Source organism: Protopterus annectens, chromosome 13.part0 (genome assembly GCF_019279795.1).
Source record: "Protopterus annectens isolate FY-2018-M chromosome 13.part0, PAN1.0, whole genome shotgun sequence".
Lineage (NCBI taxonomy): Eukaryota > Metazoa > Chordata > Ceratodontiformes > Protopteridae > Protopterus > Protopterus annectens.
Window position 1 is genome coordinate 1,047,360,838 of NC_056747.1, and position 15,136 is coordinate 1,047,375,973.

The window sequence follows — 15,136 nt, forward strand, 5'->3', positions numbered from 1 at the left end:
TGTGCAACCGGTGCTTTCTTAGGCAGTAAGAAGAATGGAAGAGGGTGCAACCAGTGCTTTCTTAGGCAGTAAGAAGAATGGAAGAGGGTGCATGCCAAAGCTGGTTTGATACAGCATAAAGGCAGAAAAAACATTTAAAAAAACATCCAGACCAACACAACTCAGAGGATCTATGAACTCTAATGTTATATTTTGCAGTTAGAATGACTCGCTATGAAGAAGATTAAACACACGAGCTTAAAAAGGACACACTTTCTGCAAAAGCATGAGTTGGAAACTAGGCAAGAAGACCTCCAACAAAAGCCTTATAAAATAATCACCACAAAACAAACAAAACTATAGTTTCAGTCAAATCACATAGGCTCATTTTCTATTTAAAACAGATTCTGAGAGGAAAATAAATCAAAATGTATTCACTACTCATGCCTCTTTATGGGGACTGAGCTTACCGAATCACAGCTATGAAATGAAACAACTAAATCCTCCTTAAATGAAGTCTGCCCAAGTGCAGCTAACCTCTTCAAGTGGCTGAAAGATTAAGGGACACAAAAGACCACCATAGCTATGATTAGATCACATGTTATACCAGCAATAAATTACAGTTTAGGCTGTGAATTTACTCATACATGTAAAAATTCAAAACCAGCATGTGTCCGTGTGGCCAAAGCGAAACTAGGAAAAAAAAGGCTCACATAGTACCTCGGGTGACTTCTGGTGAAGAGAAAAGGTAGCTTCCTTAACTTGTGTGACGGCATCACACTGCAATAACTGTAATAGCTATAGTAACACTACACACTTCCAGCTGATGTACTCCGGTTTAGAGTCCAAGCACAAACTGTGATGTAGATCAGTGAATAAATAATAAACATGAAACTAAGTCTGATAACTAAAAAAATGAATTTTCTGAATCCCCGTCATCATTTTAAATTGTCTTAAACACAGGAATTCACATGACCAACATACTTGTGGCGATAATTTAAAGAAACAGGATACATCTTACATTTCCCTTTTTCTGAAGCAAAAATAAATGACCCAGTGCAGTAGAATTTCACAATACCATTCATTGAAGCCTAAAAATTTTCCTCAGTCTCTTTGATAATGTGCTTATACATTTCCCATACATGTCAAGCTCTTTTTTAAATGTGTTTGAATAGTATCCCACATTCCTAATGGAAACAGGAGAGGTATGTGCCTACAAGCCTTAATGATTCATTGAGGAAAAAAAAAATCTTAAGAGACAACAGAATGAAATACTACTTGCATTGGTCTTCTCCCATGTCCAGTGTTCTTCCTGCAAAAGGATTTGGTCCACTACCTTCATAGCTTCTTTGCCTTTCTGGACATATTCTTTTTCCTGAAAGATTAAGAACACTCAAATACTGTACACAAACATTTGAATGAATACCATTAACATGCTTACTATTACATTGTGAAAATGGTGACTGCAACAGTGAGTGTGTGTGTGTGGGGGGGGGGGTAAATCATAAACACTTCAAATAAACTCCAGAAAGCATGACATGCATGTCAAATGCTTAGCAGATAAAATGCTTAGTAGAAGGAGAGAATTTATATCAGCAAAGGAAGAGAAAGTACAGTTTTGTACTTACCATAAATGTAGATGTTCGAGTGCTAATACAGCTGCAGTAATCACAGATGGGTTCTCTGCCGTCAGGCGGTCCCTCGGTCGGCCGAATTTCAAAGTCTAGGTCCGGCGTCGGCTGTAGTCGCTTTCTCTACTGACGTCAGTGAGGCCAGAGTATATAAGACACAGCCGACGCCATGTTCTTCAGTCTTTCTTGCCCCAGATGTCAGGTGCCCCCAGAAGGAAGGCAATACATAAATTATGTATATATGTATATAAAAGCAATGCAATGTAATCCAAAATCAGTAGTTGCAAGCAAATAAACCATAGAAGGATAACCCAGTCAGGTTGTATGAAGGGGTTGTTAGGCCCCATGCCTTTACCAAGTGGGGAAGGAGGGAGGGAAACCTGTACTGCAGCTGTATTAGCACTCGAACATCTACATTTATGGTAGGTACAAAACTGTACTATGTTCATCGTGCATACCAGCTGCAGTAATCACAGATGGGTAGAGTCCCAAAGCTACGCACAGGGTGGTAGGTACTAGGAGGAACTGGGTTGAGCCAGAATGCCCTGCAACACAGCAGTGGCAAAGCCTGCTCTAGTTCTGGAATATAAAGGCAGGTGGTAGTGTTTTGTGAAGGTATGTACAGAACTCCAAGTGGCTGCCTCCAAAATATCTTTGGTAGGAACTCCTCTGAGGAAGGCTGTAGAGGTAGCTGTGGCCCTGGTGGAGTGTGATCTGATACCTGTAAGAACAGATTTCCCATGATAGGAAGAACAAAACCGTATGCAGTGGCCTGTCCACTTTGAAATAGTCTGCTTGGAGACTGGCTTCCCTTGAGCAGCATAGGACACAGAGTTGTTCTGATTTCCTGAAGGACTTTGTTCTGTCCAAATAGTAACGTAGCTGCCTATGGATGTCTAAAGAATGTAGCAGCCTTTCCCCTTTGTTTTGAGGATTGGGGTAAAAGGTAGGAAGGTATATGGCTTGATTTAAAGCTACCCTGGATACTACTTTAGGCATAAATGATGGGTTGGTATGAAGGGAAACCCTGTCCTGATGGAAGATGAGAAAGGGCTGCACCGCCATGAGGGCCTGTAGTTCCGAAACTCTATGAGCTGAAGTGATAGCCAGAAGGAAGGCTGTTTTCCAGGACAAATATTGCAAATCTGCTGAGGCAGCTGGTTCAAAAGGAGGCAATGTTAATTTTTCTAGTATGTAATTAAGATCCCAGGCTGGTATTGGTTGCTTCCTTGGTGGTCTTATATTCTTAGCCCCTCTGAGGAACTGTCGTAAGAGTGGGTGAGAAAATAAAGGAGGATCAGTGTTGAATTCTGCAGAAATGGCTGAGGCATGGATTTTAATGGAAGAAAATGAAAGTCCACTGTTCAGCAGCTCAGCTAGATACTGTAATACCTGAGGCAAGTTCAGTTTTCTAGGGTCCTGGCCTCTTTTCTCATTCCAAGAGCAAAACCGCTTCCATTTTGCGGAGTAAGCTTTTCTAGTAGATGGCCTTCTGGCCTCCAAAATGACATCCTGTACCTCCTTGGAGAGTAGGGTCTGTTGTGGTGTTAAGGAATTTTCCATGCAGCGAGATTGAGTGTTTTCAGCTGACTGTGAAGAGTTTTGTAGATGTGCTGAGTCAACAGGAGAGGCATTAGAGGCAGGGACCAGGGAGGGGTATGTGTTAGGCTCCTCAGGAGTGGGTACCAGTGTTGCCTTGGCCAATCTGGAGCAATCAGTATCATCTTCGGTCTGTCTGCTCTTGCTTTCAAAAGCACCTTGGGCAGAAGAGGCAGAGGTGGGAATGCGTAAACTGTCCATGCTGTCCAACTGAATGAAAGGGCGTCCACTCTCCAGGCCTTTGGATGAAAGGTCCTTGAACAAAACTTTTTCAATTGATGATTCCTGTGGGAGGCAAAAAGATCTACGTCAGGCCTCCCCCATGCTTGGATTATTTCTGTAAACACCTGAGGATGTAACTTCCATTCGTGTGGATCTGTCATATTTCTGCTTAGATTGTCTGCCAGTGTGTTTTCCAATCCTGGCAAGTACTGTGTTTGAAGTTCGATTTGCCATTCCAGAGCCAAGTTCCAAAGAGACATGGCTAGTCTGCACAAGGGGTATGAATGTGTTCCTCCTTGTTTGTTTATGTACAAAATTACTGTGGTGTTGTCTGTTCTTATCAGTAATTGTCCTGGATGCAGGAAGTCCTTGAAAGCTGTAATTGCATTTATTACTGCTAGCATTTCTTTTTGATTGATGTGAAGGTGCTTTTCCTTTTGGGTCCATTTGCCCTGAATGCACCTGTCCGTCATATGCGCCCCCCAGGCGTAATCTGAGGCGTCTGTTGTGATGACTTGCTTTGCTTGAGGCTTGCAGAATGGGAGGCCTGTGTTTGCTTGACATGCTTGGGCCCACCATAGAAATTCCTTTTGCAAACATGGAATTATCGGTATTATTGTTTCCAAACTGTGACTGTGTTGACACCATAGGTTTTTTAGGTACCATTCAAGTTTCCTGATATGCAGCTTTGCACATGGGATTAAAAGAGTGCAAGATGCCATGAATCCCAGAGCCTGCAGGATTTTCCTTGCAGTAAGCCTGGTACTTTTTGCTAGTATTTTGAAGTACTGAGATAGTTGCCCCTGTTTTTCTGGCGTAAGGTAGGCCATCTGGGTGTTTGTGTCCAAGTTGGCACCCAGGAAAGTTATTTTCTGAGATGGTGTTAGCCTTGATTTCTCTTTGTTGATTGTGTATCCCAGAGAAAGCAGTAACCGTGTCACATATGCCAGATGTTCCAGAAGTATGTGCTTGCTGTCCGCTTGGATCAGGCAGTCGTCCAGATAAGGGTAAATTTGTATCCCTTGAAGTCTGCAGTAGGCAATCACTGATGCCAGGCACTTTGTGAATACTCTGGGTGCAGTAGATAAGCCAAAGGGCAATGCAGAGAATTGATAGTGGATTGAACCTGCAAGAAATCTGAGGTATCTTCTGCAGCTTTGTCTGATTGGGACATGCAGGTATGCCTCCTTGAGGTCCAATGTTACCAGCCAAAACTCCTTGCCCAGCATGGAAAGAAGCTGCTGTAATGTGAGCATCTTGAATTTTGGTACGAGTAGGAATGTGTTTAGGATGGATAAGTCCAAAATGGGTCTCCAGTCGGTTCCTTTCCTTGGTACCAGAAAAAGTCTTGAATAAAAACCTTGACTTTGTTCGTGAGTAGGTACCTCTTGAATAGCTCTCATGCTTATGAGCTTTGAAATTTGCAGTTGTGCCTCTGCCCTTTGATTTTGTGGCAGGTTTGGCATGCCTCTCATTTTTGGAAGAGTGTGGAATTGAAATTTGTAGCCTCTGTTTATAATGTCCAGGATCCATTTGTCTGTTGTGATAATATGCCAATTGCTTGCAAATAATGCTAGCTTTCCTCCCAAAGGTGCTGCCAGCTGAGACATGCTTGGCATGGAAATGAGGGAGTCATTGGGTTTGCTTCCTGTATTGTTGTGCACTGTCTTCGCCACCTCTTGGTGCTGGAGTTTGCCATTGTCGGCCTCTATATGATCCTTGTGATTGCCCTCTGCCCCTTGTGCGTCTGTATCTACCTCTTTGGGGCTTGTCAGTGGCTGGAAATGACCAGTTTTTTTGAAGGCCAATTTCTGCACGTGGTGGTTGGACCTGTAAAAAAGCTTTGACAGTTTGCATAGATTTGGCTTTTTCTTCCATTTTCCGTAGTATCTCCTCAGCATTAGTACCAAACAGCACATCCTTTTGTAAAGGAGCATCTAGAAGTTTTGCTTTCACATGATCAGGCAAATTTTGTTCCCTAAGCCAGGCATGTCTGCGAATGACTGATCCTGTAGCAGCTGCTCTACTTGAGGCCTCTAGGGCATCATAACCACATTGTAAGGTGTGTTTACCCACTTGCTCTGCACTATGCATCATATCCTGTAACTCCTTCAAATCTGGTTGTTCAGGTTGAGACATTTTATTCCTTAATTGTGATAATAGGAACTGTTGATATTTAAGCATATGAAACTGACAATTTAAGGCCCTCATGGCTAGGGTGGCCGAGGTATATACCTTTTTTCCCCACCTTTCTAAAGATCTTAACTCTCTTTCTGCAGGAAGTGGATTCTTGGCAGTGGAGGCCTTCAATCCCTTGGGGCCTTGTGAAATGGTTTCAGGGTCAGCATTATGGCTTTTGAATAGAAATTGGTGCGAGTTAGGTACTCTGTAGTACCTATCAGGTTTGACTGGTGCAGGAGGCAGAGAATCCGGGTTAAGGCAAGCCTCCGAATAAACATCAAGTATGTCCAAAACAGGGGGTATCGCCAGAGGTCTGTGTTGAGGTAACAAAAGAAATTCCCTAAGTCTTTTCTTGGAATTTGAAGTGTCTTGGCCTTCCCAATGGAAGTGTTCCCTCAAAGTGTGCAAGGTTTCCCCAAAGGAAAAATCCGCAGGAGGAGATACAGAAGGAATGGACTGCTCTGCATCCAAATCCTCAAAAGGGGAGTAAGAGTGTTCCTCTACATCAGAATGTTCTGATAAAATGGATCCCTGATCAGAAGAGGGAGAATCTTCCTCCACTCTGGGTCTCTTGTCTGGAGGAGGTTGAGAACCCCTGATAAGAGTAATTAAATCCTCAGCCATTTTAAGCATCTGTTTTTTAGGCATGGGATCAGGAGATGGGCCCTGTGCAACAGGCCTCTTGGGATGCCTGGCTACTTTGGATTTAGTAAAGGCCTTAATAGAAAAAGAAGATGAGGGTCTAAAGACACCATGGGTGGAAGTGGACCTGTCCACATTACAAGGCTCAACATTAGCAAAGGCTTTGGTGGTTGTAGTCTGGGAAAGGGCCGAGGACCCAGCGGTCTCGGGTACAGAGGACACCGCCAAGGGAGTGTCGTCGGTAGTCAGGGACTGCAAAGGCGTCTCGCTGAGAACCGGACCACGTGTAGCCTGCTTTGGCGTGGTGTCGGCGGGGACCGCGGGCCTCGCGTGTCGGTCCTTGCGTTTTTTGGACAAAACGGTAGTCGGAGTGTCCGACGACATTTTATAATCAAAGGCTTTACCAAAATAGTGTTGGGCGAACTCCGCCCGACGCTTAATAGTGCGTTTATTGAAGGTAGCGCAAAAGCGACAGCCCGAGACGTCGTGGTCTGGGCCTAAGCAAGGTATGCAGAGGGAATGGAAATCCTTATGCGGTATTTGCTTCCCACAAGAAATACAATTATTAACTTTTTCTGACATCGGTCTGAGGCAAGAAAAGTTTCCCCAGCGGGGTACTTAGCTTTAATGAAGACTTCGGTTTCCAATATTTCCGTAATTCAGGAGCTGGCCGACCAGCACTTGCGAACTGCTTCTGCTTCGGGCACCGCACGGCAAAAAAGACTGAAGAACATGGCGTCGGCTGTGTCTTATATACTCTGGCCTCACTGACGTCAGTAGAGAAAGCGACTATAACCGACGCCGGACCTAGACTTTGGAATTCGGCCGACCAAGGGACTGCCTGACGGCAGAGAACCCATCTGTGATTACTGCAGCTGTATGCACGATGAACATCCAGCAAATATCAAAGGTTACAACACTCCAGTCAAATACTTACAAACTTCAAGATAAACCAGAGTGCCAGGCAGAAAAAAAAGACCCTACCTCTCAGCTGTACTACCCTTGAAAGAAGACTAAAAAGAAAAAGGAATGCATTTTCCTGTCAGCATCAGTTTTTTTCTTTCTCGCAAGATGCAGGCTAAACTTAGATTGACTACTTTCTATATATGCTAACTCCCATCTCAAATCACCAACCTGATGCTGCTCTCTGTTCCGCTGGACTCACCAATCTGATGCCGTGCAGTGCATCTCCTCTCTGTCCTTCCGGACTCACCAACCTGATGCCATGCAGTACATCTCCTCTCTGTCCCTCCAGGCTCAACAACCTGATGCCGTGCAGTGCATCTCCTCTCTGTCCCTCCGGACTCACCAACCTGATGCTGTGCAGTACATCTGCTCTCTCATCAGTCACTCATGAAGGACAAGGTGCACTTAAAGTAGAGCTCCCTGTTGCTGGATCCTGTTGTGTTTTTTCCCTTTCAACTTCTATGGCATACACTTAAATTGTGAGCGTGCATGTGCAAGTGAGATATTAGGAAGTAAAAAGAAGTTATGTACTCACTATAATGTTCCATCTGAGTAGTTCTACTTCATTTTCCTTCAACCTGTGGGATACCAGATTCGTATCGGATCTGAGCCGGCAATCTTACTAGCATCTGCTCCGAGCTTCAAGATCCTCCCCTTACCTATAATACACCTCCACTACCTTCCTACCTCCAGGTCGAGTTTGCTGATTCTTATACTGATAACCCGACCTGAAAAAATACTTGTGACCTATAACTGCAACCCATAGGCTGTTCATATGCCAAGGTCCGTGGGAAGGAGGGAGGGATGGCTGAAGACAGATTAAGCAGCACTACTCAGATGGAACGTTATGGTGAGTACATAACTTCTTTTTCTGAAGTAGTTTACTTCATTTGGTCTTCAATCTGTGGGACAGAGTCCCCAGTTACTGAACTCCTGGGTGGCCCGCATGGAAAGATATTCTGGAGCATCACGGAACCAAAGGATGCTCTCCTTCTAGAAGTCAAATCCAATTTGTAATGAGAAGTAAATGTATGAGATTAGGACCAAGTAGCTGCAGAACAAATGTCATCCAAAGAGACTCTAGACCAAAAGGCCACAGACGTAGCCATGGACCTAGTGGAATGACCTTCACCTGACCCGGAGGAGACATGCCTCTGTTCTTAGAGACCTGAAGGGTGCATGAAAAAATCCACCAAACAATAGTGACCATGGAGACAGGTTTGCCCAAAAAGGATTTATAGAAGGATACAAACAGTTGATTGGACTTGCAGAAATTTTTTGTCCTGTGCAAATAGAATCATAACTGTCTATGAACATCCAGCAGGTGGAGTTTGTATTCCATCTTGTTAGTAAAATTAGGAAAGAAAACTGGTACACTGATGGTTTGATTGATATTAACTGGTGATGTTATCTTGGGAAGAAAGGATGGATTGGTCCGAAGGGAAACCCTATCTTTGTGGAAAATCATATAAGGAACACTGACGGACAAGGCCTGCAGTTCTGAAACCCTTTTTGCAGAAGTAATAGCCACCAGAAATGCTGTTGTCCAAGATAAGAATTTTAGATCTGTGGTTGCAGCGTGTTCAAAAGGAGGGGCGAACCAGAGCTTGAAGAACCATAGTAAGGTCCCATGGGTGAACAGGATCCTTGATGGGGGGGGGGGGGGTGTAACAGAAAAGTCCCTTTGATAAAGGCTTTACACAGCCTGGAAGAGGCTAGAGAGGCAGAATTCTCACCCACATGAAAATGAGAAATGGCAGCCAACTGAACCTTGACAGTAGAAGAACTAGCTCCGTGCTGAAAAATATCAGCTAGAAAATCAAGAATGGCAGAGATAGGAGCCGTGAAGGGGTCTAAACTCCTTTGAGAGGCCCAAAAGGAAAAACATTAACATTTACTGCGATAAACCTTCCTGGTAGAAGACTTATGCGCAACCACTAAAATAGACCGAACTGAGGAGGATAATCCAAGAGTCCTAGTGATCATGGGAACTGGAGCAGCCAAGCTGTGAGCTTCAAACTGTCCAGATTCAGATGAGGAACCCCTGATTGGTGTGAAATCAGATCCTGAATGGGATCCAAGGCAGAGCTAGAAGGTGAGACCAAAGGAAGAGAAACCATACCTGGCGAGGCCAAAACGGGGCAATGAGGATCACTTTTGCTCCCCAGTCGACGAGCTTTCTGTAGAAACCTCAGAAAAAGAGGTACTGGAAGGTAAGCATACAGAAGACCATGAGGCCAAGCATGGACTAGAGCATCTCTGGGGGACTCCTCCAGTAGGGGGATCAGAGCAAAAAACTCGCTGCACTTCGCGCTGGAAGGAGATGCAAAGAGATCGCAGCAAGGCTGACTCCACTGGAGGAAGACCTGCTCCACTACTGAAAGATTCAGAGACCACTCATAAGGAATCAATACAGTCTGACTTAACCTGTCCTCTAGAATGTTGGCCTGTAGAGAGAAATTGTGCTGTGAAAATATACTACAAGGTAATATGGCTAGTCTGCAAAGGGGGGGGGGGGTCAACTTGGTTCCTCATTACTTGTTGACACATGATTTTAGTATTGTCCACAACAACTTGGTCTTGGCGACCAAAGATGATTAAGAGTAGAGTACCTTGATGAAGGCATGCACTTCTTTTACATTTACATGCTTGCATCTGTTCTTGGAATCACACACACAGAGACACACTGCACTTTTATTCCTCCTGAAACTGCTCCCAAAGCAGAGTCCAAGGCATCTGCTGTGACTGACTCTTTGGAACAGGGAGGGAAAAGGGGAGACCCGGACTTAGGAATATTTGCTTTCACCAATAACTTTCTCTTCTGACAAACCCCAGCAATGGGATTTGAAAAGACAAAGGATGTTTAGTGCTGGAACCAGAGAGACTTCAGATGCCATAGTAGCTTTCTCATGTGGAGTCTTCTCAGTGGTACCATGAGAAGGAGTCCATGAGACCCAAAATCCTGAGGTATTCCCTCGCAGTGACTGAAGTCTGAGTGGAAAACCTAAGAAATAGCTCTAGATGTAGATCTATGTTTTCCTGTGGAAGAAAAGCTCTTTCTTGAACTAAGGTGCCTTGAAGACACCTCAGGAAAACAATCCTGTGAAACAAGGAATAAAAAAAAAGACTTTTGAACGTTCTCTTGGAATCCTAGAGTATGTAAAAAGATTTTGCATCCAAGTGAGAGATTCCTGAGACTGAAAAACACTCTGCAAAGATAAGAATGTTTTTAAATATGGAAAAATCGGAAATCCCTGTAGCCTGCAATGAACTTTAACTGAAGCTAGACACTCTGTGAATGTTTAATGCAATGGATAATTCAAAAGCAGAGAACTGATAATGTGATACACACAAAACCCTTAAGAAATGACTGAAATCTTGATGAACAGGGTTGTTTTAAGCATCTTTTAAAGTTGTTACCAGGTAACTTGAAAAAAAAGAAGAGGTAATAGGTTTGTGAAGTGACATCATTTTGAATTTAGTTACTAACACAAACAGGTCTAGGAAAGAAAGACCCAGAACTGGTCTCCAAGTATTTTCTTTCTTTGGCAGTTAAAACATCCCTGAATAAAAATAAAAAAAAAAAACATTCTCCACGTGGGAAGGAAGAACTGGCTCTTTCACTCCCTGAGACAGCATGTGTTGGAAGTACAGAGGGAAATAAAAGGGTGTGTTGTAGTGGAGGAAGAATTACTCTCTGAAAAGAGGGTATTTCCTCCCACTGCAATCTGTAACCTTGATGAATGATCTTCAGGACACATCTGTTTGATACTCTGTTGCCAAAGGGAAAATGGAAATTCAGATTTTCTGGAAGGGAAAATGGGATGCCATGGTGGGGACAAGGTCCCTTAAATAGTCATTCTGACTTGTTGGACTGTAATTAGTTTTGGAGAGGAATTCTGAATTATTTTCAGAACCCCTTGGTATTTCTTGCAAAGCAACTGTTTACTGGCATTTTGTTGAGACTGTTTATTTTGTATCTTGACAAAACTGGATGACAGGTTAGAGAATCCCTTAGACAATTTGGAAAAGGAGGGCTGAAAAATCATAACAGATTCCCTGTTTGAACTTACCCCTTTCATCAAACTCTTTGATCACCTCTGCAGCAGGGGGGCCAAAAACAATCTCTATCCAAAGGAGAACTCAAAATCTAATTCTTCACATCATCTGGGAGTCTCTGAGAATGCAGCCAGGCAAACCTCCTCTAAGCAGTAGCAGTGCCCCTAGCCCTTGAAGAAGTATCAAGTGAGCCATACAAGTGAAGTATACAATTGTACAATGGAAGAAACTAAATAATTTAAAGAAGATCTTTCCTCATAAGAAGAAACGAAACTGCAGACTAGACATTTCTAATACTTTCACAATTAGTCAGACTAAACTAACATGCAAGTCTGACAATTCAAAATTCTGAAAATCAAAGCTGCAGAAGCATACACTTTTCTTCCCACAATTGTCAATTACCATTCCTTCCTTGTCAGAAAGAATAAGACTGGAATTAACCAAATATTTAGCAGTAGGATTAAGTAAGGCTATAGCTGCTAGATCAGGTTTGTGCAGTGTGTTTAAAAACTTAAAAGGCTAAGGCACTTTATATATTCCATCTACCTGTTTAGGGGGCAGCTAGCTGACTATCAGAAAAAAATTGCAGGCACTGACACACACATCCTCCAAAGCTGAAAAAAAATTAGAGGAATGGGAGAAGGTTCTGGAAATTTGTTCTGTAACAGTTCACAGTATTTTCTGAAGAACTGGGAAACCTCAGTGTTCTCACAATGAAATCACTGGCACATTCTGAAATAGTCTCAGAGTAAGAGAAAAGTACAGTTGTGTACACCTACCATAAATGTAGATGTTCGAGTGTCTTCACTGTTGCAGTCATGACTGTAGGGTTCTCCCCTGCCGGCAGGCAGCCCTCGGTCGGCCAGAATCCCAAAGTCTGGGTCCGGCGTCGGCTGTTCAACCATACTCCCTGACGTCAGAGCGCCAGGAGTACAAAGCAGACAGCCGACACCATCTTCTCCAGTTTTTCTTGACCCAGATGTCAGGAGTCCCAAAATGAAAAAGGTCCCATAATCTATGCAAATACACCTCAGAAGAATGGTGAAAAAAGGAACTATACAAAAGCAAAAACAAGAGGGGACAGGAGGGAGGGAAACCCAGACTGCAACAGTGAAGACACTCGAACATCTACATTTATGGTAGGTGTACACAACTGTACTATGTTCATCGTGTTTCACTGTTGCAGTCATGACTGTAGGGTAGAATCCCAAAGCTGAAAGAAAGGGAGGTGGTCATAAAGAAGAAGGGGCGGCTAAAAGGCCCTGCAAGACTGCAGAGGCAAAGCCTGCCCTAGACTTAGAGTAGAGAGGTAGATTGTAGTGCTTAGAAAAAGTATGCACTGAACTCCAAGTTGCAGCTTCCAAAATGTCTTTGGTAGGAACTCCCCTGAGGAAGGCCGCAGAAGTGGCAGCAGCTCTGGTGGAATGAGTCCGTATATTCCCAGGGATTTGCTTTCCATGGTGTGAATAACAAACTCTGATTCCATGAGCAATCCATTTAGAAATGGTCTGTTTTGAAATGGCTTTACCTTGGGAACTTGAAGCATAAGAAACAAACAATTGTTCTGATTTTCTGATGTCCTTGGTTCTGTCCAGGTAAAAACGTAGTTGTCTGTGTACATCCAAGGAATGTAAGATCCTTTCCCCTTTATTTTGAGGAGTGGAGAAAAAGGTTGGCAAGTGGATAGTTTGATTTAAAGCCACTTTGGAAACCACCTTAGGCATGAAAGTAGGATTAGTCCTCAAAGATACCCTATCTTGATGAAAAATAATATAAGGTTCCACAGCCATAAGAGCTTGTAACTCTGAAACTCTCCTGGCAGAGGTTAGGGCTAACAGAATAGCTGTCTTCCAAGATAAAAACTTGATGTCAGAAGAGGCAGCAGGCTCAAAAGGAGGCAAGGTTAGTTTTTCCAAAACATAGTTGAGATCCCAAGCAGGAATGGGAGGAGATCTAGGAGGTCTTAAGTTCTTAGCTCCTCTGAGAAACTGTCTCATGAGCTGGTGGGAAAAGATGGGAGGGTCTGTATTATAATGAGCAGAAATAGCAGAGACATGTATCTTAATGGAAGAGAAAGAGAGACCCTTATGTAAGAGATGTGTCAAGTAAAGTAAAATTAAAGTAATGTTAGGAAGAAGAGGATCAGAATCCTGAGACTGCATCCAGGAACAAAATCTTTTCCATTTTCCTGCATAAGATTTTCTAGTGCTAGGACATCTGGCTTCTAAAATGACATCCATAACCTGCTTGGGTAGGAAAGAAGAAATCAAAGGCCCTGTATTAACCAGGCCGCCAGGCAGAGAGTTCTGACATGAGAGTGTAGAACCTGACCCGGATGTTGGGACAGAAGGTTCGGAGACTGAGGTAAAACCCAAGGGGGCTCCAGGCATAGGTTTTTTAGAGTTGGATACCAAAACTGCCGAGGCCAATTTGGAGCCAGCAAGATAATCAGCTTGGGCTTCTCCTGTTTTATCTTCAATAAGACCCGTGGAAGAAGAGGAAGAGGTGGAAAGGCATATCCCAAGAGGTTCCTCCAACTGAATGACAGGGCATCCACTTTCCAAGCTTCTCTGTGGAAAGTCCTGGTGCACAAATTCTGTAGTTGATGATTGAGATGGGATGCAAGAGGTCTATGTGAGGACATCCCCAGACTGCTGTTATAATCCTGAATATTTTGGTGTCCAGCATCCATTCGTGTGGATCCGAAAGGTTTCTGCTCAGACTGTCTGCCAGGAAGTTTTGTTTCCCTGGTAGAAACTGAGCTTGAAGATCCAGATTGCAAGCTAGAGCTGTGTTCCATAGATCCATGGCTAGTCTGCAAAGGGGGTAGGAATGAGATCCCCCTTGCTTGTTTATGTACCACATAACTGTGGTGTTGTCTGTCCGTATTAGTAGTTGTCCTGGTTGTAGAAGATTCCTGAAGGCCAATAGAGCTTTCTGAACGGCTAACATTTCCATTAAATTGATATGCAGGTGCTTCTGATCCTTTGTCCAAAGGCCCTGCAGACAATTGCCCTTGAAATGGGCTCCCCAAGCATAATCCGAGGCGTCCGTGGTTAGAATCTGAGTGGCAGGAGGCAGACAGAAGGGTTTCCCGTTGTTTAGAGCACATGCCCAGGACCAGCAAAGAAATTCTTTTTGAAGGCAAGGAAGGACGGAGATCAGTATGTCTAAACTGTGGCAATGCTGAGACCATACACTTTTTAGGTACCACTGTATTTTCCTCATGTGTAGTCTTGCATATGGTACGAGAAGGATGCAGGAGGCCATGTAACCCAAAGCCTGCAGGAATTTCCTTGCAGATAGTTGAGTTAAAGTTGCCAAGGTTTTGAAAGTTGAAGCCAGCTGTAATTGTTTTTTGGATGTCAGAAATGCCATCTGGGTTGTGGTGTTTAGAAGAGCACCCAGAAAAGTTATCTGTTGTGATGGTGTCAAATTTGACTTTATGTTTACAGAGAATCCCAGGAACTTGAGGAGGTTCTGTACAAATTCTAGATGCTGGAGTAAGACATCCTTGCTGTCTGCCTGAATTAGACAATCGTCCAGATAAGGGTAAATTTGAATTCCCTTGAGTCTGCAGTAAGCTACTACTGGAGCCAGGCATTTGGTGAAGACCCTGGGCGCAGCAGACAATCCAAAGGGCAGCGCAGAGAATTGAAAGTGCCTTGATCCGGCCTTGAACCCGAGGTATTTTCTGCGATCCTGCCTGATGGGAATGTGTAAATATGCCTCCTTTAAATCCAAAGTTACCATCCATGCATCTTTGGACAGCATTGGAAGTAGCTGCTGTAGAGTAAGCATCTTGAATTTTGGAATCTCTAGGAAGGTGTTCAAGACCGACAGATCCAGAATGGGTC

General features: G+C 43.6%; 1 protein-coding gene across 1 annotated transcript in view; it reads right to left on the minus strand.

Annotated features, from left to right (window-relative positions):
* The window catches only part of STARD3 (StAR related lipid transfer domain containing 3), a gene marked incomplete in the record, with an annotated part of 483,177 nt that overhangs the window by 128,590 nt on the left and 339,451 nt on the right, over positions 1 to 15,136 (minus strand). Inside the window, 1 exon segment of the mRNA XM_044055044.1 lies at positions 1,262 to 1,354. Within this exon segment, the coding sequence (XP_043910979.1) occupies positions 1,262 to 1,354 (93 nt within the window).